At 35.9% G+C, this 24,323-nt stretch overlaps 2 protein-coding genes across 3 annotated transcripts; one reads left to right on the top strand and one right to left on the bottom strand.

Annotated features, from left to right (window-relative positions):
* Positions 1-62: 62 nt before the first annotated feature.
* Positions 63-2,225, top strand: LOC127076540 (probable glucan endo-1,3-beta-glucosidase A6). The gene is made up of 3 exons (XM_051018222.1): positions 63-358; positions 471-1,760; positions 2,031-2,225. The coding sequence occupies exons 1-3, from the start codon at positions 298-300 to the stop codon at positions 2,066-2,068; spliced, it is 1,389 nt and encodes a 462-aa protein (XP_050874179.1). The 5' UTR covers positions 63-297; the 3' UTR covers positions 2,069-2,225.
* A 182-nt stretch (positions 2,226-2,407) lies between these two features.
* On the bottom strand, positions 2,408-6,366 carry LOC127076541 (uncharacterized). Of its 2 annotated transcripts, none has more exons than XM_051018224.1 (5): positions 6,166-6,366; positions 5,960-6,097; positions 4,462-4,546; positions 4,214-4,297; positions 2,408-3,008 (listed from the first exon to the last, which is right to left on the bottom strand). In XM_051018224.1, the coding sequence occupies exons 2-5, from the start codon at positions 6,086-6,088 to the stop codon at positions 2,596-2,598; spliced, it is 711 nt and encodes a 236-aa protein (XP_050874181.1). In that variant the 5' UTR covers positions 6,089-6,097; positions 6,166-6,366; the 3' UTR covers positions 2,408-2,595. The 2 variants fall into 2 exon arrangements, with proteins under 2 accessions (XP_050874181.1, XP_050874182.1); XM_051018225.1 differs by having other exon boundaries at positions 5,960-6,105; positions 6,166-6,329.
* Between the last annotated feature and the right edge of the window lie 17,957 nt (positions 6,367-24,323).

The following is a 24,323-nucleotide window of genomic DNA, read 5'->3' as shown; positions in this document are numbered from 1 at the left end:
CAATCAAATAATAATTAAAATTGTGACTACGATAATATTATTTCCAACAACCATTCAATAAGAGAACAACTTAGAAATCAAATATAAAATGTTTGATATTTCCAATAGCAATAAATGATCAAGACTTGAAGACTTGATCTTCTGAAATGTCAACCACGTTATCATGATCTAAATCTCTAATTTTGCCTTCAATTCAATCTTTTACACATCTCAAAAGTTAAGGCTATTTAAGAGAGAGTTAAAGTATCAAAACATAATAATCTCTTAGCTTGAGAAGCTCCAAGAAACACAGTATCAATGAAAGCAATGGTTATGGCTTTGATTTCTCTATTTATCTTCTCCTTATTCATCACATCAAGTAAGTAACTTCCCCTTTTCCCTTCACATAAATCAAAATCACAAATTTTGTGTTTTATTTATCAGAGTCTAGTGTTTTTCTCTAACCTCAATTTTCTAACATGACACCACAGGTGGAGAAATTTCAGGACAACCTGGAGTAAACTATGGAGAACTAGGTAACAATCTTCCAACACCAACAACCTCAGTGTCTCTAATCAAAAACCTCAAAGCCAAACGCGTCAAAATCTACGATGCAAACCCCGAAATCCTCAAAGCACTCGAAAACACTGGATTCCAAGTATCAATCATGCTACCAAATCAACTCATTACCAACATATCCTCAAACCAAACACTCTCAAACCAATGGATCCAATCCAACCTCGTACCGTTTTACCCTAAAACACTCATTCGTTATCTTCTCGTCGGTAACGAACTCATTTCCTCAACATCAAACCAAACATGGCCTCACATTGTACCAGCCATGCACCGAATCAAACACTCCTTAACTATATTTGGTTTGCATAAAATCAAAGTCGGAACCACTTCAGCAATGGATGTTTTACAAACATCATTTCCACCTTCAAATGGAACTTTTAGAGATGACATTGCATTTAGTGTTATTAAACCCATGTTGGAGTTCTTACATGTTACAAACTCTTTTTTCTTCTTGGATGTTTATCCGTTTTTTGCTTGGACTTCAGATCCTATTAATATTAACTTGAATTATGCTCTTTTTGAATCGGATAACATCACGGTTACGGATCCGAATACGGGTTTGGTTTATACTAATTTATTTGATCAAATGGTGGATGCGGTTTATTTTGCAATGGAACGGCTTGGATTTCCCAGTATTCGGATCTTTATTGCTGAAACGGGTTGGCCTAATGGTGGCGACTTGGATCAAATTGGTGCGAATATTCACAATGCTGCTACATATAATAGAAACATTGTGAAGAAAGTTACGAAAAAGCCTCCTACAGGGACACCAGCTCGACCGGGTTCGGTTCTACCAACATTTATATTTGCTTTGTTTAATGAAAATTTGAAACCAGGTTTAGGGACAGAGCGTCACTTCGGGTTATTATACCCGAATGGATCAAGTATTTATGAGATCGACCTTTCTGGCAAGACTCTAGAGTCGGAGTTTAAGACATTGCCACCAGCAGAGGATTATAAAGGGAAGGCGTGGTGCGTGGTGGCGGAGGGAGCAAATGAGACGGCGGTGGTGGAGGCGTTGTCATACGCTTGCTCACAAGGAAACCAAACATGTGATTCGGTTCAACCCGGAAAACCTTGTTTTAAACCCGATTCAGTGGTGGATCGTGCTAGTTATGCGTTTAGTTCTTATTGGGCACAGTTTAGACATGTGGGTGGAACTTGTAATTTCAACGGTCTTGCCACCCAAATTGCAAAGGATCCAAGTGAGTTTTTTTTAATTCTTTATAGAAATATATTTTCAAGTTTTAAACTTCCTTCTTAGACATAGATATTAAAAAAAATTGTTTTAGTTTCTGAAAGTACTTGTTACAATTTTTAAAATGAGGACTTGAAAAATCTTTAAAATTAGTTTTGTTGATAAAGATGATATTTACAAATGATTTAAATAAACTAGTTTATGGTTAATTTTTTTCCCTTTATGGTTAATTTAAATTTGTTTTGATCCATACTTTGTACAAATTTTCTTTTTGAAGGTTATGGATCTTGCAAGTACCCAAGTGTGACCCTTTGATGAAGCCACTGCCAATCAGATAGAATCAGCAAATGGAGTTTTTATATATTATTATTGTTTTTCTTTTCGTAAAAAAACATGCACTGAATTGTATAACGATGAAAAATACAACTATTTTTTTTTGCGTACATGCAACTCAGGTCGTAAATTTTACTAACTACAAGTTCGATAGAAATTTGAACTTTATTAAGAACGATTTTTAGGTGTAAACATAAATGTAGTTCTAACATCTAAAATTTTGATTAATAATAAAATTAATGGTTCATAAAGTTCAATTGGTGATTAGTGAATCATTGAATACATGATATATCTATGGACCATTTGCATTAACCACATGTATTAACACAAAAATAGTAACATTGAGAATCAATGATCTTGAGTTACACCAGATGAAAAAAAAATTAAAAAGAAGCATAGAAACAGAGGAAGTAACAAAACTCCTCCATGTGAAGGAAAAATTAAAAAGTACTATTAATTTTATATATTAAACCGATCTGTGAGAAAGTATATATCAAGTGAAGGAAACATTACTCCTTATGTTTACTTCTCTTCGACTTTCCTCCATGGGAATGATCAGAAGAGATTGCAGAGGCGTTTGACTTTCCTCCATGAGAATGATCTGAAGAGATTGCAGAAGCATTTGACTTTCCTCCATGAGAATGGTCAGAAGAGATTGCAGAAGCGACAGAGTTAAAACCACCGGCTAATTCACGATTAGATTTGTTCTCACCGGGTCTTCTTTTTGTATTTGATCGTTCAGAAAATTCAGATAATGAACTCTTCAGTCTGCTACTTTTAGATGCTGATGTGCGTGAAAAATTTCCAGGAGTCGCGGCTATAGAATTTAGAAGTGCTTTTTTTGCATCAGTTGTACTAATCTTTTCGAGTTCTTTAGGATCATGGTAATGGACAACAGAAACACGACGTGAAATCTTTCCAGCTGTAGAAAAAAGAAATGATTCCTTTTAGAGGTTGAACACAAAAGGTATACTACGGCAACATTAACAAGAATGAGTCTTGTTAGACTTAATGACAAAAAAATGGCCAGATACAACAAAGGGAAATAACAATCCAATATTATCTGAAAAACATGGCTACAAACTGTAGAACTAAACTGAATCGATCACAGTTTGGCCCAAACTGAACTGAAATGTTTTTTTCTGGTTTGGTGCGCCGAAAAATTAAATTTTGAACCAAACCAGTGTTTCTTTGCAAATCAAATTGTTCATCCACACTCCAAAAAAAGAAATGCAAGAAATCTTGAACTGCAAATTCAGACTTCCAAAACAGAATCTGCAGAAGTGATCATTCCAAATCTTCGTCTAATCTATTGCAAAAATCATCCATAGATAATAAACAATCTCTTAAAATAAGATTGGATTTAAGACTGGATTTGTGTTAAGCATGTCTATGAACAGGCTATTAGAATTGACAAGTACTTGCATCAATTAGTGTTCCCATCACAGATTTTGATGAAGGTTGTGCAAGGTTGTTTCAGATTAAGGAATAGGGTCATGGAAGATCTATAAACCGTAAACTAAATTAGTGAAAATAAGTGGGGCTTAGCAGTTCAGTTCGCACAGTTTGGGTTGCGTTTTTTAGGTTGTATTAGGTTATTGAACTGTGTATGAAATATCAGTTCAGCAGGCTATTGAACTGTATTTGAAATATCAGTTCAGTTCGTGAACCAATATAAATGGTTCGGTTTTTATCAGAGCAGTTCAGTTCAGTTAGGTTTGGGTTCAGTGTTTTTTGAACAGTCCTACTAGTTAGAAACTGATGAACAAATCAAAACATAAGTTCACAACTCAACACACACTAAGAATAACAAGTTCAAAATTGACGGACTACCCGGCAAATCACAAGATTCAAAATTACTAAACAATAAAGGATATTGGGTTCTCCTTGTTATTTAGATTGATAAAGCTAGGTTTCAACTAACTAGAATTGGGTTAATACACCTCATTTGTCTGTTGGGTTCATTGCAAACTTGCAGCAATGGATTTATTCCTGTTTTCTAGATTGTGACTTCATTAGTTCATTTATGACGGGAGTTGTGGAGTTGAAACTCAAAACAGAATCACTCTCTCTTTACCAATGACAGTAATAAAGGAGATTTTAAAAAAAATAATTAAAAATGCATACCGATTTTTGATTCTGTAGCAGAGGAAACAAAAACTGTTTCGTCAGGCTCCATGGAAGCAAAGCTGACAAAATCATACGCTTTCCCTGCCAACATACCAATAAAATTAGGGAACTTGCACAACAATCAGTTTCATTCTATATTCATGTCATAAACAATCATGTAATATGCCATTTTAGAGATCATGATAAAGAAATTGAAAAGGAGACAAAGCATTTAGGATGTCAAAAAAATTGATTATCTTATTTACCAGACGCGCCTTCAAAGCTGGCCAAGGTGCCGTCCTTATCAAGTTTGACCGACAATTCCTGCCCATCAATGTCAGCTAACAAATCCTGGTCTCAACACAAAATGCAGAGAAAGTAAGAGCATAACATGAATGATTAACACAACTACAAATAGAGGCTCATCCATCATCTAAATTCAAGATATAAGCAAAAATTGTCAAAACATGTAACGAGTCATTTGATTCAAATGAAAAAACTTCCCAATCATTCACAATAAAGTAAGAGGCATGTTAATTTTCTGCAGTCCTTCATGAAAGATTAGCAACTTCCGAACATATATTCATAAGTAATAGAACACAATAGAACATGCATTATCAGTTTTAAAATCACAGAAGAAATCAAACACGAGAAGTTGAGATTAAATAGAGGGGCTTGACCATAAAGAAGTTAAGAGCCTGTTTGGCTTGAGAAACATATCATCTCACAAGTCACGCACTTTAAATATCTTGGATCTGTAATACAAAACGATGGAGAAGGGGATGTAACCCATTGAATTCAAGTTGGGTGGCTGAAATGGAGGAGGGCTTCAAAGGTTTTATGTAACACAAAGCTACCGCTCAAATTAAAGGAAAAATTTTATCGGACTGCGTAAGACGTGCGATGTTGTACTGGACAAAATATTAGGAGGTTAAGAATCAACACGAGAAAAAAGTAAGTGTAGCAGATATGAGGATGTTGTGTTGAATGTGATAAGACTAGATATGATAAGATTAAAAATGACAATATTAGACCTAGAAAACTTTTAAGAGAAATCATTAAGAAAGATTTTTAGATATAAGCATGGTCCTGAATAGAATATTATGATAGAAGTAGATCCATACAGCCAACTCCACTTAGTGGAATAAGGTTTGATTGTTGTTGTGCAATTACTATTTTAATTTCAAAATTGATAAGCAAACAATCATTTTAAGCACTGCCACTACATACCTTAATCATATCGAAATTGTTAATACATATCTAGTGCCTCTTTCGTTAGTAATTTTACGGACTAAATTGACTAAGTAAGAACACATTTGATTATTAAATCGACTATCTAAAAAACTTCAATGACCAAAATGACTAATAGCAGAGACACTTGGGATATATTTGCAAATTTGATACACTCGTTCTAGGACCATAATGGTTGTTTTCTCTAATTCTAACAATTAGAGGTTCTAACTTTCGGAAGAGACAAAAGCAGGTGTTTGGTTCTGCTAATTAAAATTGATTCTGCCGGCATAATTCATTCTACTTGAAATTAGAATAGGTAGTTTTTGAGTTTAAATGTGATTTATTTAATTCAATTTTGTATAAAGTTATACAAACATAAATCCCTTTAAATTCAACTCATTTTTAACACAAATCAATTTTATTTAAGCAATCAATTCCCATTCTTTACTCATTCACTTAGAAGAGAAACAACAGTAATTGAAAGTCAATTGAAAATAAACAAAACCAAAAACCCTAAGCGAACAAACATACATTAGAAAATGGCAATTTAAGCAGCCAAAGCTCACTAGATTCGGTCAAGTTAAGATCAACCAGTGCTTCCTTGACATCTTGTTTAAACTCGTGATGAGGTTTGTAACTCTTTGAATCATCTTTCGACATTGCCACAACCTAAAAACCTAAAAACACGTTAAATAATTTTGTAAGATGCATATTGAAGTGGGAGAAGGGAGAGTTACCTGCGATTTGAACACTGAGGCGAAGTAGATGAAGAAAAACAACAGAGTCGGCAGCAACGGCAGTGAATGAAAGGTTGGGAGATGGAGAGAGGCGGCAGCTACGGCGGTGAAACGACTGTTTAAATTGCAGTAAGGGTTTATTGGACTGCCTTTTATTTTACTTCTGATTTTACCATCAAATTGTAGCGTTATATGAATATATTTTTGAAGATTTTAAAATATTTTGTAAGGTTATATGGATTTTTTAGATTTTTTTTAAAATTGTTTATAATCATAACTTTTTAGTTTCATCTTTCAAATGATGTATATTTAAGGCGTTTCTTATGCCTTATGAACAATATATTTTTTTATCAGAGTATAAATATACCATGTTAGATTAAAATATTATTTTAAAATAATCGATGATATATTTCATTTTTATTATTTTAAAATTATAATATATTTTTTATATTTATTAATATTATAATAGATTAATATATTATTTTAAAATAATCAGTGATATATTTCATTTTTATTATTGTAAAATTATAATACATTTCTTATATTTTTATTAATACTATGACAGATTAAAACATGATTAATAATATTAAAATTTAAATTTATCATAAATTAAATAAATTGTTTTATATTATTTTTATTTATAATAGTTTTAATAAATTTATCCTCTCATTTATAACTTTTACTTATGATGATTATTACTATTTATTTTTAATCAAAAGAGAAATTATGTTCATTTAAAATGATTATTAATTTATATTTAAAATAATATTTAATTTGTAAAGAAAAAACTTCAGTATATTTATACAAGTAATTAAATTTTTAGAATGAAAATTAATTTTAGTTTAAGATACAATATTTAAACAAATATTTTTTTTAGTTTAAAATAATCATAAATTTTCAATTAAAATAAATTTGAAAAAAGAAACTTGAAATTATATATCAATAAACAGAATATAAGAATATAACAGGATATAAATTGAAAGATGAAAATTTTAAAATATTAAGAAATAAAATATATTATAATATAATAAAATGATAAGATTATAAAATATAATATCATAAATAATTAAATATAAAATGAAATGTAACATCATAAAATTCTTAATATATATAAGGAAAAAGATACTAGACCTAAAATCATAAGTAATGTGTGAATTAAATGATATTAAAATTATATGTTAATATCAACCATTCATAAATATTTTATGATTACCAAAACAATATTATTTTATAGTTTTTATTTTTTTACTAATTGTGTGAACGGTATAATAACAAATACTTTATTAATTAAATAAATTTAATAAACTTTAATACAAATAATGATTATAGAAAGAGACAAAAATATGAAGATTGGAATAGATTGATTAAATAGTGAGTGATAGAAATATTTTTTTACTAATTAATATTAAATTAAATAATTACTAAATGATTCTTGATTTAAAAAACTATTAAATTACTAAATGATCTTTCATTTAAAAAACTATTAAAAAAGCAATATTATATTATTAACAACAATAAAATAATAATTTTATAATATCCACGATATATTTTATTTTTATCTTTCCAAAATTATAATATATTTTTATAATTATTTACTATAACAGATTAAAACAGTATTAAATTTAAAAAAAATAAAAATCAGTGTACATATACAACTAATTTGAATGTTTTGAACGTTGAAAAATAACTAAGCAATTCTTTTTAAGTTAAGATATAATATTTTTTAAAAACAATAATAATAATTGATTCACGGTGTATACTTAAAAAATATATATACCACACAACTCAATAAAAGACCACATATTTAAAATGAAATATTTATAAAATGCAACGTTTTCCAAAAACGTAAACATAATAAAAAATTAAAATAATTTAACTAATATATGAATAATTTTGTTTTCTTTTTATTTATTAAGAAATTAAATGGAAGGTGAATTATATATCATTGATGTAATAACTTGATTAATATATGAATAATTTTGTTTTTTTTTTCTATTAATTTTTATTATATTTTGAAAATAATGCTCATAACTCACCACTATCCGTGCATAGAACGCACACGTCACTATAATTTTTGTACAAATAAAAAAGATATTGATAAATATATTTAAAATAATATATGAATCTAAGCATTGACAAAATATATTTATTTATGTTATTAATATTTATTTAAGTAATTAAAATAATATTTACAAAGATTACGTTATTAATTGATATTTATAAAACTAAATGAATGCATAAGTATTTTTTTAAAAAAATATCAAAACAAAATTAATATTAAAAATATATGATTGACCCAAATATTTGTATATATGAAAAACTATATTTATGATCAAAATATAAATAAAAATAATAAACTTTCTTGATTAAATAATTTTGTTTTTATGTTATTTCATTTTTATTAGATTTTTGAAACAAATGTGCGTAAAACATCCGTAGCTGTGCGAATGCATAGGTATGTAGACCATAATTCGTGTGAACGCACGTGTTATTAAATTTTGTTGTATAATTAAAAAAATAAAAATAAATATATTTAAAATAATGTATGAATTCAAGTACGGGAAAATGTATTATTTTTTAATTATTTATGATACTAACACTTTTTAAGATAATACATGGAAAATGGGTTATATATTATTGATGTAATCATTTCACTAATATTATTAATGGCAAATATTATTTTTAAATTAACGAGTGTTTTTATCCAAATATTTTTATAAATAATGTCAAAACAAAAATAACATTACATACAAGAAAATATATCGTTCATCCAAATATTTTTATATATGAAAAAATTATATTTATGATGCATATATAAATCAAAATATATCTTTCTTTTAAAAATAATAAATTCTTTTGGTAAAAAAATTGTTTTTCTTGTTTACATTCTTATTATTATATTTTAAAAACAAATACGCGCAACACATATGTACTTGTGCGCCTAAGGTATAAATCTCTTGTATGAGGTATATGATAGTCCTATGATAAGGAGAATGTTGGGTGAGAATATAGAGTAGAAAAACAGTCTATGGGGGCGAATAAACTCTTTAAAAACAACTTCTACTGATTTATCATAAATAGAATATCAGAGGTCTTTCAAACTTGTGCGCGGAAGGTTTAAAGCAAAAAATGGAAAGATTATCCTTTTATCGGATTTCAATTACGTCGAAAAATACACCATTCATAAATTTCATAGATTGTTAAACAATGAATAATTGAATGATTATATATTACACGACATGTGTCCTATAGGATATTTCAATTATGATCGGAGTCTAACAACACTAGTTTCCCATAATTTAATCACCACTAGTTCTATTAGGTATCAATTCTAACAAAATACAAACTTACCTAATAAATCGCTACTAATTGAATTGAAGGATGAACTTCACTAAGAATTGAAAACCTAAGCATGAAATATCATACGAAAAATTAAATGAGAGAGATAGTACACCGCCATATGTAGTAGTTCGACGTTCGTCCTTATTTTGCCCACTCCACTCTTCAATTGTTTTCCATCGAAACCTGGTTTATTATATTTTATTTTGAAAAATATTGCAAGAGTCAATACAATCACTAATCCACAATAATGTTGATAAAAATAAATCTCATATATGGATCTTAACTTGTATACAGCGTAATGTCAAACTCTTCTGCATAATCTTTACTCGATTTACGCTTTTTGAATCTTCCATAATCAACAACATGCTCACAATCTTTGTGTATGACAATCACCCCTTGATCCCACTAACTTCTTGAGCGATGAATTGTCCGAAGATTTGAGAAGAATTCCACTTGTCTGTAGTTTTCCACAAAGTCACTACCAAACTCTGCTGGAGAGAAGAACCTCATTTTCACTAGAATTTGTCAGCACTAATGATAATAGCCTTGATCTTGTAAGCTTCCTGGAAATCTTAACCAAACATTTAAAAATGATTAGTTTCAAGATAACGTCTCCCTCAATCAATTACAAATCTCTCGTTATCAAGATCTGAATGAAACTAAAAGTTAAAGATGAAATGAATTTGTTTGCAAGAGTTTTTGAACTTTCAAAAGTGATAGAGTGTTGATTTCACAAAAATTACAATGAAGATTGCAATTTTCCGCAAATTTGTATTAGTTGTGTTTTGAAAAATGATTAAGGATGTTCACAAGCCGGTTTGGTTCGGTTTCAAGAGAATTTGATGCCCAAATCAATCAAAAATAAATGGATTGGTTTGGATTGGATTTGCAAATCTTTTTGATAAAACTCAAACCAAACTAAATTGATAAACAACGGGCTAGTTTGGATTGAATTGATTGGATACATTACAAAGAAACGTGCAAAAATAATTTTAAAATATATCTACTTTACATCAACTAATTTTCCACAAAAACATATATTTTTTAATTTCTTTTCCGTTTCTTCATATAGGTTGAGAATGTCACAAATAAAATTTCATTTTGTTCTTCTTGAAGTTGAATATCTTATAATAGTTTTTATGATAATGGTTATAGTTGGTTCGAGTAGACGGGCTTGTGGTAGAGTTTTAAAAATCTGTTGGCCGAACAAATTAGCATCGGATTTCATTGGTTTGGTTCGATTTTTGCTCGAATTAAAAATTTGTTAGACCCAAACACCATGATTTGGTTTGGATTCCCATTTGGTTCGGATTTTCCCGAACCAATGAACACCCATAAAAATGATGACAAAATATTTGTATGTGTGTTTGAAATTTAAAAACAAAAATGGATGAAAAAAGTTAGTTAGATTTGAGTCAAGAGCATTTGATTATTTAAGTCAAATGAGCAAGTAATGTGAAACAATACTTCATGAAGAAAAGTGACTCATTTTCCCGTGATTCAAGTCAAGTTAAGTTAAAGTTGTGATTCTAGTCACACGGTTCATGATTCGAGTCTTGGGTTTTCTTACAATGAGACCTATTCGATTTTAATTAATTGATTGGATGATTGACTCACTAAATATAATTCAATTCATCCATAAAACACAAATTCAAACCTCGATCCAACATCGAATACTTTTATTCAAATCAATTCAAAATACCTAATCACGACTAAACACCATTTCATTTATAGATGGAAAGAGGGATGATTTTGAGCCTTCAACTCCTCTTCTCAATTGTTTGAATACGAGTTCTCTTACTCGGTTAGTCAGACAATTATCATTTCTCTTGGAACTTCTAAACCCGATTAAATCAAACCATTTTCATAATAAACTAAACAAAAAGGGAAATGGTCTAAAGTCTTCGATTCCTCTCATTAAATGCTTGGATATGAGTTCTCTTACTCAGCCATTCGAACACTTGTCGTTTATCCAACATATTAACCATACACAAACCTAATTTCACAAATCACTTAGATGAAAAAGAAAGGGGTATAAATCCTTCTATTCCTTTTTCCAAATACTTGGATACGAGTTTCCTTACTCGACCATTCGAGTATTTGTCATCCATTAAAGACACATAAACTATTATCAAACCTTTTTATAATTAAGGATGAAAAGGGAGGTGATCTAGAGCCTTCCATTCTTCTCCTCGTCTATTTGGATATGAGTTGCCTTACTCGATTATCTTAGTAATCGTCATCCAACAAAATATCTTAACACATCAAATCTATCTTTTTCTCACCCAAACGTCCGATCTAAACCAATCAAACCAAAACATCCAACATATTGATACAACTTGTCACCCCCGTGTAATCAAAGCTCTTTTCAGAAAGAACATTATTCAATCCCTTCTGACGCGCATAACAAAATAGTGATTAAGCCTCCGCCGAGAGTAGACAAGTCAATGTTTAGCCTTTAGAACGCGATCTAAATAGTTGTTCATTAAAAGACACCAACAAACTGTAGTTTTCCGAACTACGAATGCTCTGATTTCCTTATTGCACCATAAGGATACGTAGGCACGAGATTGCAAGATCTTGGCGAGGTTTCCATTCACTAATAAAAAACCTTCATTTCCTAAGCAGGTTGAGCTTTCGAGGATGTACCAAACAACACTGAGCTTAAAAGATAACAAACAAGTTTGGGTTTTTGGGTTTACCAATAAATACACTTTGGTTTTTTTTTTCTGGTTTGTTCCACGAGGCTTCATGTTATGCTAGATGAATGATATAAATGAGTGAAGTGACATGATCAATGCATGGTGATGATTTGTGTATTTGTTAACCAGATGCTCATATGGTGGGAGGTGGAGGATTCAAGGCTAGAATAGTGGTCATAAACACGTGATTCTCTGACACCTACTTCAGGATCAACAACTATTGTCACATCTTCGCACTTGCTTTGAAACAGGGAGAGAACTTGTACTTTCGTAGCCTACCTTTTCCCCCTTATATTAGGTATCTGCATGAATTGCCTCAATCACACGTTATGAAGAATTCTTGTCATCAGAAGATCTCAATTTGACTTTCCGTAGTGTCTTGAAGTTATATCCCTCTGATTAACCAAATTCGGGAGTGTTTGACTTCTTGTGCTCTTGAGGTGGTCTGCCCCAATACGAGCCTTGAAGTAATTTTGCCCCCAAGATGGCTGATATTAGGAGAGATTTATTGAATCTCGACATGATTGCCCAAGATTGACTGAGTCTTGTAGTGGCTTTCTCTTTTGCTCAACGAAATCTTCAAGCGCTTTCCCCTTGGTCTGATCAAACTTCCCAATGTGTAAACTTTCTTAATGTCAAGTGCTTGTTCGCAGGTAAAAATGTTCATTTTAAAAATGATAATTGTAATTTAATGCTTATTACAGTTTTGAAACCCAAGCATGTTCACTAATATTATGACATATAATGAATGAACCACTGATTAAAATGTCATATCAGTACCAATACAAATGACAAGCAAATCTTTAGGAGTCAGTTTTAACGCGATCCTACTGCAGTATGCTTTCGAAATAAACCCTGCTTCAATTAGGTCTTTTAAGGATTTTAACATGGCTTGGTTCACGATTTCAGAAAGAAATGATATAAGGCTAAAAGTTTATTCTAACCCATCAATCCTCCTTGATGTTCTCCAGTCATACATTCAGTTAGCTTAACACAAGCGTTCACCTTTCAAAAAGGTTTTTGGATGATAAAAGTGATGGTTAAAGAATCAACAAGGTTTTCAGGGTGGCAATCACTCACCTTTTGTTTCTGTTTGTAGTCACGCGAATTTGTTCTCGACGAGGATTTTTGTAACACCTCAAAATTTGCCCTCCTCTCTTGGGACTAGCATTAACATATTTGCATTTCATTCTAGGACATTAGGCATCTCATATTGCATAGCGTGTGGTTACATGGTGCAAGTCATCTTCCCAAGTCTTAATCAGGAGATGAGGAAGTTCAAAGGTGCAAGCTAGGGTTTAATGACTGATCATGGGCCATCTGAGGATTGGACTGTGAATTAGGGTTTCATGATTTCCAAGGATATTGGTCTTCATCTTGTTTGAATTAATACATCATCATCATCATGGTTGGATGTCATCAGGAGATTGAAGAACGTTCCTTGAGATTAGGGTTTTGACCACTAGTCAACCCTAATCAGCTGTATTGGGCCAATCAGGGCTGGATCAGGAGATGAGGTTTCTGATGGTTATGAGTTTCATTTTGTGATTATATGGTGATTATTGAGGCTAGGGTTTCACCCTTGAGCCATTTCAGTTGGAGATTGGGGTTCAAATTGATCTGTGCATTGCCTGATTCATCTGTCAGTTGAAAAGTCAACTGTGGTCAACTGTACATGATCTGATGGATTTGGAGGTGGAAATGAGTTAGACACACTTCATTCATGTTGGAACAAGTGTTAAATGACATCTCGAAGCCTAAGAATGAAGAAAATCAAGTCAGGACAAAAACTGCCAAAAATAGCAGGCGACTTGTAACTGAAGTTTCCAAAAATGGAAAGTTTTTGACCTCAAAAACAGAAGTCCAAGGAAGCTTCAAATGAAAAATTGTTCAAACATGACAGATGTAGATCTTGTTCTCACCTTTCCAAAAAGTCCAAGAACTTGAAAATCCAATGTGTGGTTTGCAAGATATGGCTCATTGAATTTCAGAAAAGACCGTAATCAGGAGGCCATAACTTCCACATGGTTTGTCCAAATTGCAAGTTCTTTATATGCACAAACTCCATTTGACATGTACTTTGAGGGTGCATCATTGGATTTGCCCAAAGATGGCCAAGGCAAAAAGTCACTTTTCAATTGGACAGCTGAATTGGACCAGGGGCAAAATCGTCCAAATGTCAAAATAATTGGAATTTTTGAATGGGACTTTTTCCAACACCTCAGGAATGGCATTTAGAGTGTGTTTGAATATTCATTTCATGGCTAAGGCATGAGAATTGGATTTTGGCTTGAAAAGTGAAATGGTGAAAATTGGTCATTTTGCATACACATAGTGAATTTGAGAATGGAGCAACCAATGAGCATGAAACAAGTTTCTACAGTTCACATATGATATTTAGAAGGTGTATGTGCTGTCAAAACAGGTGGCACTAGCTGTCATGGTGAAATTACAATTTTGCCCCCACTTTGAAAATAACCATTTACACTAACTATGCATTTGACTAATCAAGTGGATTAAGCATGGATTAGGCTCACATATATAATCAAAATCACTTGCTAATCATAACAGAATCACAATCACCAAGAATTCAGATCTAAAAACCTCTCACATTCTCTCAACTTCTCTCAAGAACACTCAAGAACACTCAAGAACACATCACACCAAAATCCAAAGAACTTCTTCATTTCTTCATCAATTTCGAAGATTCTTTTTGTGTTGATCTTCATTCCTCTCATACTCCAACTGTTTTGGCAAGGCAAGATCAAAGGAGCTCCAAAACACGACTGTCCAAGTTTGCTCCATCAATGGTGAATCAAGCTTTTGTGCATTAGAAGCAACCTAAATCGAACCTGATCATATCATTCAACTTCTTGGAGCATATGCTGCATCTGTTTTGGTAAAGGAAGTGCAAACATCTTCAAATTCATCACTGTCTTCGAATCGAGGTAACTTTTCGAATCTCATGGATTAGTGAATTGTTATGTGCGTTTGAAAGTATGTTTGATGTAGAATGCAATGATGCTGGTAGTTTTAGGAATGGATAATCATAGGTTGAGATATCGCGATTTGAAACTTTGAAGTGAAAACCTAAAATGCTCGATCCAGAAGACTTAGAGACAGTTAGACAAAATCATGATGATATTCGTACTCTACGTGTTAAGACCTTTCCAACGGTTATTAATTTGTGAGATTCGGTTGAGAAATGAGCAAAGTCGAAGCTGCCGGTGACGAACGTAATGCCGCGCGGTGAAGAAGACGAGCCTGGGAATTTTTTCCTGTTTGATTCACGTTTCAGGCTTTTCCAAATTCAAAACATGTTACCGCGTTACTGTTCACGTAATTACAAATACTGCCATTAACACATCTAATTAATTAATGTATATTCTAAATGAATTATTAAAAATCATTAACACATTGAAAAAATCATAAAAAATTGTAGAAAATTCATAAAAATGTGAGGATTTTTTCTTTGACTTTGTCTTTGAGTGTAGGATTTTTTTGACCTATTGGTCAAAGTTGTGCTTGGTAGGATTTTCAATTGACCTAGGGTTTTCCATTGTATGTCCATTTTTGACACATGTTTGTAATTTGATCATGAAATACTCATATCATAAAATAAATGGCTGAAAATTTTTGTGGTGGTTCTTGACTCACTGAGGATTATTTATATATAAATTTCATGAATTTTTGATACCTGGTTAGAGAGCAGCAAATTCTGGAACTTAGGTGTGACAATTTGTGTCACACCTCTTGATGTCAACTTGTTGAATTTAATTGGATGACCTATGCATGTTGGAATTGGCTGAAATTTTGCATGGTGAATTGTTGATATGTTAGGATGTTGTATGAATTTTTGTAGAATTTTTCACTGTATTTTCAATTTGATCATGATTTTTCATTTCTGGTTGTTGAAATTGCAAGCTCATGTGATACATGTTGGTAGATTGATTGGGAAATCCTCATATTGTATTGTATGATCATGAAATTTGATATGCTTGTAGTAGACACATGTTGTGACATCCCTGTTTTGGTCCCATCCATTTCTTTTTAGTTTTCATTGAGTTATGAATTTTTGAAGTGGATGTATGCATTGATGTTGTGAATTGAAGCATGTAACTGTGTCTGTTTTTGTTGATTTTCATTAACATGGTTCCATTTGCCCAATTGAGCTCAAATTTGACATGGTAGACCTTGATTGCCCCCTGTTTAGGTGTAATTAATTTGAGAATTTTTGGATGTGTTTTGGTATGGATTTGAATGCAATAATTCTGTTTGTATGCTTGGTGCTTCATTTGAACCAATGTGCCTTGTTTTGTGCATGAATTGAACATAATGGATGATATAGACATGGGACCAATGATGTTTGCTCTTGTTTGACTTTAATTTGAGTTTTGATTGTGAATGCCTTGCTGTTTTAACTTTTTCTTGCTTTTGGACCCTAGGCTTGGCCTAGTGGTCTAGTTGCTAATATTTGCTTGATTTTTCAGGATCAAAAAAAGCAATGTACATGGAGAATGATACAAGTTGATGTTAATTGATGTTGTGGATGTTTGTACACTAACATAACATTGTTTTGTAGGTGTTGGAGCTTGGGCTTAAGCCTTGAGCTTGCTTTGTGTTGTATTGTTTAAACTGTTTGATTGTCTGCTGTACAATTTGTCTGATTGAATGCTGACTGAATTTGATTGTTTCCAGGTACTTTAGTTGCTCAGTTCCTTGTGAACTATTGCTTTGCTTTGCTTAAGCAACTTGCATTTGAGGTATAACCTTCTTACTTCATGTAGTCTGGAGACCCGGTTGTTACCGGGCCGGGCAAATTGTCTGAAGTCCTCCTTAAGAGGCAATGATTGTGTATGTTTATTTTTAAGCCCAAGCAGGTGAAAGTCCTTTAAATAAGGCAATTGGTGGAAGGTAGGGGTATGCAGCCTACCCCCCACTCTTCAGTTGAGTCTTCTCCTTGCTCCCATTACATGGTTGAAGCATTGAGATCCTAACCCAAGATCCTATGCAGTGCACATTGTGTCAGAGTCTTTGAGTATAGAAGGGTTCCCCCATTCTGGACCCATGCTCATTTGTCAGATGCTCTCCCTGGTTAGGGATAAGAGCTGTGAGGTCTGATCCTCACTTCATCCTATCATCTGCTTCACCTTAGCCTCGTAATGGCAAGGTTAAGAGCAAACACAGCCTGTACAGACGATTGCTTAGGCAGTCAAACCTGATTGATTGAGCCCCTTGTTTGGCTATAGTGCGTGTTATGTGGATATCTGATTGACATGCTTGTTTGAGATACCTGTTCTCATTTGATGATATATGATTGTATGCTTGTGTGCTAGCTTCTTTCCTGGTTAGGTTAGTTTGCTTATGCAAGTAGGATAGAAAACCGAACTTAGGGTGACTTTGCATGACAACATTAGGCTCGAGTCTCAGCTCCCTAGTGTCGTGTTTTCCCCTCGGTTTCTGGTTAGCAATTTAGTCCCTTTCAGGGGGAACTACATCGCCCTGATCCTCGTTCCAGACGAGGTATGTAGGCAGGTGGTCGTGCGAGACCACTCCGGGCAACCTTTTTCTTTTTTGCGTGTGTTTACTTGTTATCTGATTATGTATGTTTGGGTTCGGATGCCGACGTAAGTCCAGGATTGGCTGTCGGGCTCCACGTTTGCCCTTTTGAGTGTGTTTTGGTTCGGATGCTGACGTAATTCCATCCAGTGGTTGTCGGGCTCCATGTTTGCCACCCTTGCTTGTTTGTGTTGTTTTGTGTTGTTTGGCGTGCGTAAGCCGAACTACAGTGGCTCTGATTCTTGTTCCAGACAAGATATGTAGGCATAAGGTGCGATACCTTATCGAGCCTTTTTTCTCTTAACCCCACCTGCGTTCCCTGTGTGTGTGTGATGTTTAGCAACCTTTTCTTTATTCTAGGACGTGGATCCCGTCAAGTACGACGGACGTGAGGGGTGCTAATACCTTCCCCTCGCGTAACCGACTCCCGAACCTTTTCTCTCTGGTCGCGAGACCATGTCTTTCCAGGTTTCTCTGAGCGTTTCCTTTCCCTATCTTGGGATAAATAACGCGCAGTGGCGGCTCTGTGTGTTTTTATTTTTAGGCTCGCCGGTTGATTTTTCGCAGGATGCGACAGCTGGCGACTCTGCTGGGGAGGACTGGATGTAGACCTATGCTGGTCCATCGTCCCTAAGCGAGTCCTTCCTAGCGTTCTAGGATTAGTTTAGGTTGCTTGTTGTGTGATTTATTGCATTTATTATACTAACCATTGTTTATATATTTGCATTAATGTCTGCATGCATCATTACTGTCATGTTGCCATCTTCCTCTGCAGGTGGTTCTGTTACTCTGGGGTGGGTGTTCTGAGTGGGGCTAAAACCCAGGCCCGAGTGTACACCTAGGATTAGTGTGGGTCTCGCGTACCTCACATGTCGGTTGGGCATGATGTTGCGACGTGACATACCACAAGCCGGACGAGGTTCAGTCGATAGTGCTTTCCATTGTGGAACATTTCACGGTGGCTTAGTTACTGCTTCTGAGCTGTTGACTCTGGTGACCGATCATTCCCGGATCTTTGGTTTAGACGATTTTAAGAGAGCTACAATGGCACACCCGAAAGGGCAAACCCATTGAGTATCTCTGCCCGATTGTCGAGACTATTATCCGCCTTAGGATGACCTGATTAGAATTTACCTGTGAGGGGAGGGTGATTCTTTCAGATGCATGTTCAGATGGTGACTCAGATGGTGACTATTTGTTCCGTGGGTCCTATTTATAAGTCGGATTTATGGCCGTTTATTTCCGAGACGCTGGAGTGCTGTCCGTGATTTATCAGCGGGGATCCGTTTATTTCAGGATTCCCCGGGCCGAGATATTTATCAGTGGGGATCCGTTTATTTCAGGATTCCCCGGGCCGATTCAGATGGTTGAGAATGTCTGCTCAGAGACCAGTGATGATGATGATGTATCTGTCTTCCGTTTATTTCGGAACCCGTGGGTCAGATTGGTTACATTTCTCCTCAGATGGTAATGATCAGTCCAGAGGCCAGATTCAGTACAGAGGATCAGATGACTTGGAGGATGGCAACCCAGTGCATTGCATACATCTGCATCATTCTCATTTTTGCATTCATCTGCACTCAAACTCACGTCTAGTCATATGGGGAATATTATGGATTGAGAATCTGGTTGAGAGACATCCGGATGTCAGAATGTGGATGTCAAAATATTATCTGTCTCGATGAAACCAGAATCACAAGACAGAAGTGTTCCTCATATGGATAGACGTTGCATTCATGCATATTAACCTGTTTGCTGTTTTGCAGGAATCATTGCTCGTGCTCGCAGAACCGTATCTTTGCACTCAACACGCCCTCACAGATATTACACCAGGCGCAATACTCCTCGACTGATGGATCCTCCCAACGCCGACATCCTCGAACTGAAAGAGATGGTGAGGGATTTGTTCAGGGTGGTGCAAGGGCTTGCCTCGGGGCAGAAAGCCATGGCCAAGAGATTAGAAAGGATTGAGGGCTGGATGATCAAAGAGAAAGTTCAGGGAAAGGCTCCGTCATCTGAAGTAACAAATCCCTCTGGCTCTGTGGCGAAGAAATCCCTTGACAGTGGTCAGCCCAAGAAGAAGGTTGAATCAGGTGGTGCGCAGACTAAAAGAGAATGCGGTAAGGATCGTTATCACCCTTATGCTGCCACTGCGACCATTCCTGTTGGTGGCTCAGCTGTACCACCGAGACATCCGTCACCTCGCCCGGGAGCACAGAGAGCTGGGAACCAGGTAAGAGGAAAGGGGGTTGATCGTCAATTTGATAGGCCACCCATACCGTATGCTCTTCTGTTGAGGAAGTTGAAAGATCTCGGAATGGTACAATTGAGGACATTAGCTCCATTAGAACCTGATCAGAGGCCAACCAAATACGATGAGAATGCTAAGTGCGAATTCCATTCGGGGGCGTCTGGGCATAACATTGAGGGTTGTAGAGCTTTCAAGCATGCTGTCCAAGACCTGGTGGATTCCAAGGCCATTAATTTTGCACAATTTCCCAATGTTAATGCTAATCATATGCCCGCGCCGGGTGAGGTGGAGATGAATGCAATTTCTGAGGATAGGAAGACGATTGGGTTGGTGAATGGGGATCGGTTAAAAATGCCGAGGCCTGTGGTCCCAAAACCTCGGAGGAAGGAGGGAGCTTTCCCTAGTGTTGATACTCGTTGTATGGCTGTCGCCACGGAGGGTTGTGTATTGATGGGGGATATGACCCAGAAGATGAAGGAAATTGACGGTGGAAAATTTGAAACACCCAGTCTGATAGCTGAAACCGTCAAGGTGGAAAATGACATTGGTGTTGGAAAAGAGAAGAAACCGTCTGTGTCTTCTTACAAACAGGCACTGGAGATGTTGAGAAATGGGGGGATCCCAGGCTGGGGAAAAATCATAGGCATTGTAGTAAAGGCGGATATGTTTGGGATTGGTTATCATCCAGGTCAAGACTCGTCTGAGCAGAACAGAGGACGTCGTCCGTCGTTCACCTTTGTAAGTGCCGGAATGCTAGATTCAGATCACGCCTGTACAGTGGGTAAAGAAACTGACAGTGACTGGGAGATTGATCAATGGATAAAATCGTGCGTACCAGGAAGCTGGAAGGCTTAAAAAGATCATCACTGACACTCGTCCGGAGGAGTAATATTTCTTGTTTTCAGTCTTTATCTGCATGAAAGCCATATGTGTTGCCCGACACGTAATGGTTCATTGTAAGGGCCACCTCATGTTTAAATTTGCATTTTCTGCATCATTAATGAATGGATGTTTTTCAGTCAAAAAGCGGTGTTCCCTGTTTTTCATTTATTTTTACAGTTTAAAAACAAATAAAAATGGCAATGTTTATTTTCATTTTTTCTTTTTGATTTGTCTCGTCCCAACTTCAAAAACAAGTTTCCGGATCTCGTTGATAACAATTTGGTTACCCCTCATATGACTTCGACAATTCGATCTATCTTGCTGAAGAAGAAGACGAAGAAGACTGTGATCTGCTGGAATTAACCAGATTGCTAAAACAAGAGGAGAAGGTGATTCAGCCGCATGCGGAGCGGATTGAGATTGTTATTCTAAGCACCGAGGTCAGAAAGGAAGTGAAAATGAGGCCGCTTCAGAGGCAAGTCGAGAGCAGAATGGTAGCCTTGTTGAAGGAGCATGTGGATGCTTCGCCTGGTCATGTCAGGATGTGCCGGGTCAGGTACCAATGTCGTTGCGCACAAGCTACCATGGAGAGAAGACTGTCCTCCAGAGAAACAGAACGCCAGTGCCTGTATCAGAGAGCCATGGTGACTTTGTTTCATGATATGATTTATCATGAAATTGAATGCTATGCTATGACATGATAGCAAAGTCCCAAACAGGAGTGGGGCATCTGGTCAAGATAATTCAAGCTGAGGTTGAATTCAAGTAAATGCACGTTCAGAGTGCGATCCGGTAAGATGTTGGGGTTCAGTGTCAGAGAGGAATCGAGGTTCCCGCTAAAAAAATAATAATAATAATAATAAAAAAATAAAAAAAAAAAAAAAACAAAGTGCCTGAACCGAGAAAAAGAAAAGAGAGGTTCGTGGTTTCTTAGAAGGATTGAACTACCTGTCATGGTTCACATCTCATCTAATAGTCACGGGTGAACCTATACTCAAGATGTTCAAAAGAAAAAAGGTCAAACGGTCAGGCGAAATAATGATTGCCAAGGGGCATTGAAAAATAAAGGAAAAGTTGCAGGAACCTCTGATTCTGATATTTCCTGTGGGAGTAGCAATTATCAATTCTGTACTTGACGGCCTTTAAGGGGTCTACGAGGTGTAGTGGGTCAGCATGACGCGTCTTGTCGAAAAGAGCATGCAATTTACCTTAGCAAAAAGTTTACCGACTGTGAAACAGTACATTCACTGTTCGAGAAAACTTGCTGTACTTTGGCATAGGCTGCTCGCCGACTGAGACAGTATATGCTGATTCATACCACTTTGTGGATTTCCGAGACGGATCCGATCAAGTATAGGTTTGAGAATCCAGCATTGACCGGACGGGTTGAGAGAATGCAAAAGAATCTTGACTGATTGGTGATGCTCTCAGAAAGCAATCAAGGGGTATATTGTCTGATTACATAGCCCAGCAACCCGTTGAGGATGGTCAGTCGATGAAGTTTGAGTTCCCTGATGAGGACATCTCGAGGTGCTCCAATCGAAAGATTGAGAGTAACCGATCCCGGAGGAGGGGCCTGACCCTGAATCCGAACGGATTCTGATGTCTGATGGGGAGGTTAAGGTGAATGAGCTTTTGTTGCCCGGATAACGTTTGAATGCACCGACAGTGTAATTGTGCAGAAAAGGGTGGTAACCTACAGAGACTGGCATGAGATGTTGCCGTTTGCATTACATGGGTATTGAACGTTGGTGCGTACATCTACTGGGGCAACGCCTTTCTCGTTGGTGTATAGAATGAAGCCGTGTTACGGGTTGAGGTTCAGATTCCCTCTTTGAGAGTCCTGATGGACGTGAAATTGCAAGAGGCTGAATGGGTAAGAACCCGATATGAAGAGTTGAGCCTGATAGAGGAAAAGAGGCTAGCAGCCATCTGTCATGGGCAGTTATACCAGCAGAGGATGAAGCGTGCTTTTGACAAGAAGGTGCGACCTCGGGTATATCACGTGGGTGATATGGTGTTGAAAAGGATCCTTCCTCCTCAAAACGATCGAAGGGGCAAATGAACACCGAATTATGAAGGTCCATTCGTGGTCAAGAAGGTCTTCTCTGGTAGAGCCTTGTTGTTAACGACCATGGATGGCGAAGATTTTCCATCCCCTGTGAATGCGGACGCAGTTAAAAAATACTTCGTATGAAAAAGACCCGCTGGACGAAAAGAATAAAATAGTCCAGGCAAAAATGGGCATCCCGGCGAACCAAAAACAGAAAAAAGGTTCGGGCAAAAGTTAGGGATATAAATGAAAAGATGTACACCCGGCAAGTCGAAAACCCGAAAAGGCGACTTGGGCAAAAAAGGGTATCCCGGTGGACTGAAAACCCGTAAGGGCGGTCCAGGCAAAAGAGGGATTGAAACGAACAACTGCGTCCAGCATAATCGTTTGCGCTTTGGTTAAAGCATCATGGATAATACCCGGTAGGGATCAGTTGGAATTGTCTTGTTCAGAAGGCAGAAAGCATGGAGAGTCTGAGGACATATGGGGTGTAACCGAGTTGGAACTCGATGAGATCACGGGTTTCACATTGCCATTAGGATAGATTTTTCCTTTTGCGCAATTACCTCTTTTCAGGAATTGCTTCCTTTTGTATTACTCATTTGAGCCACATACTTTTCAAATCAATAAAATGCAAATTCAGTCAAATAATTTTGTTTTTGTTTTTCATAACCGCTTTGATTGCAAAAACATCCAGATATTTTTGATAAAGAATCTTGCATTTTAAGACATACAGGTTCCTTCCAATGCATGTTTATAAGATTGAAAGCTGGAGATCTTATTTGGAAGGTTGAATGACCCAAGTGTTGAAATCTGGACACGCCTGGGGCACGGTTTTATCTAACGATCTGTTTTGCAGGAACTGTTGGATATTTTCCCTCACTTGCAGGTTGTGATGTGGAAGCATTGACAAAGCAAATCCCCAGAGAGGGCGCTCAGGGACGAATGAATGAAGGAACGACGAAGTGACGTTGCGGCGTATGACGAGCCTTGATGATAATCAAGAAGACTCTTCAAAGTCGAGAGACTTGCAAGTTTGTAATTCCCCGCAGAGTTCGATCAGGGACGGAGGAGGAACGGAGGGGCGACGAGAGACGTCCGACGACCCTTGAAATTAATCAAGAAGACTCTTCAAAGTCGGAAAATTGAAATTTATGTATAAATCCCAGGAGTACGTCTCTCGTCGAGCGCGGAGCGATTTGAAATGCAAGATGATGGAGCAGAAAAGGTCCAGACGAGTCTGGTAATTCTCAAAAGTGGAAAGCTGGTGCGAGATTAGGAGGTGGATACCGTGGTTCGACGAGTCGATGGGTGTTATAGACCAACTTTTCTCATTTCCTCAGCTAGTCCCCGAGTGGAGCGGGTCTTT

The sequence above is a fragment of the Lathyrus oleraceus genome, chromosome 4 (genome assembly GCF_024323335.1).
Source record: "Lathyrus oleraceus cultivar Zhongwan6 chromosome 4, CAAS_Psat_ZW6_1.0, whole genome shotgun sequence".
In the NCBI taxonomy this organism is placed as follows: domain Eukaryota; kingdom Viridiplantae; phylum Streptophyta; class Magnoliopsida; order Fabales; family Fabaceae; genus Lathyrus; species Lathyrus oleraceus.
The sequence above is the reverse complement of the archived record's forward strand: the minus strand, read 5'-3'. Positions and strand labels throughout refer to the sequence as shown.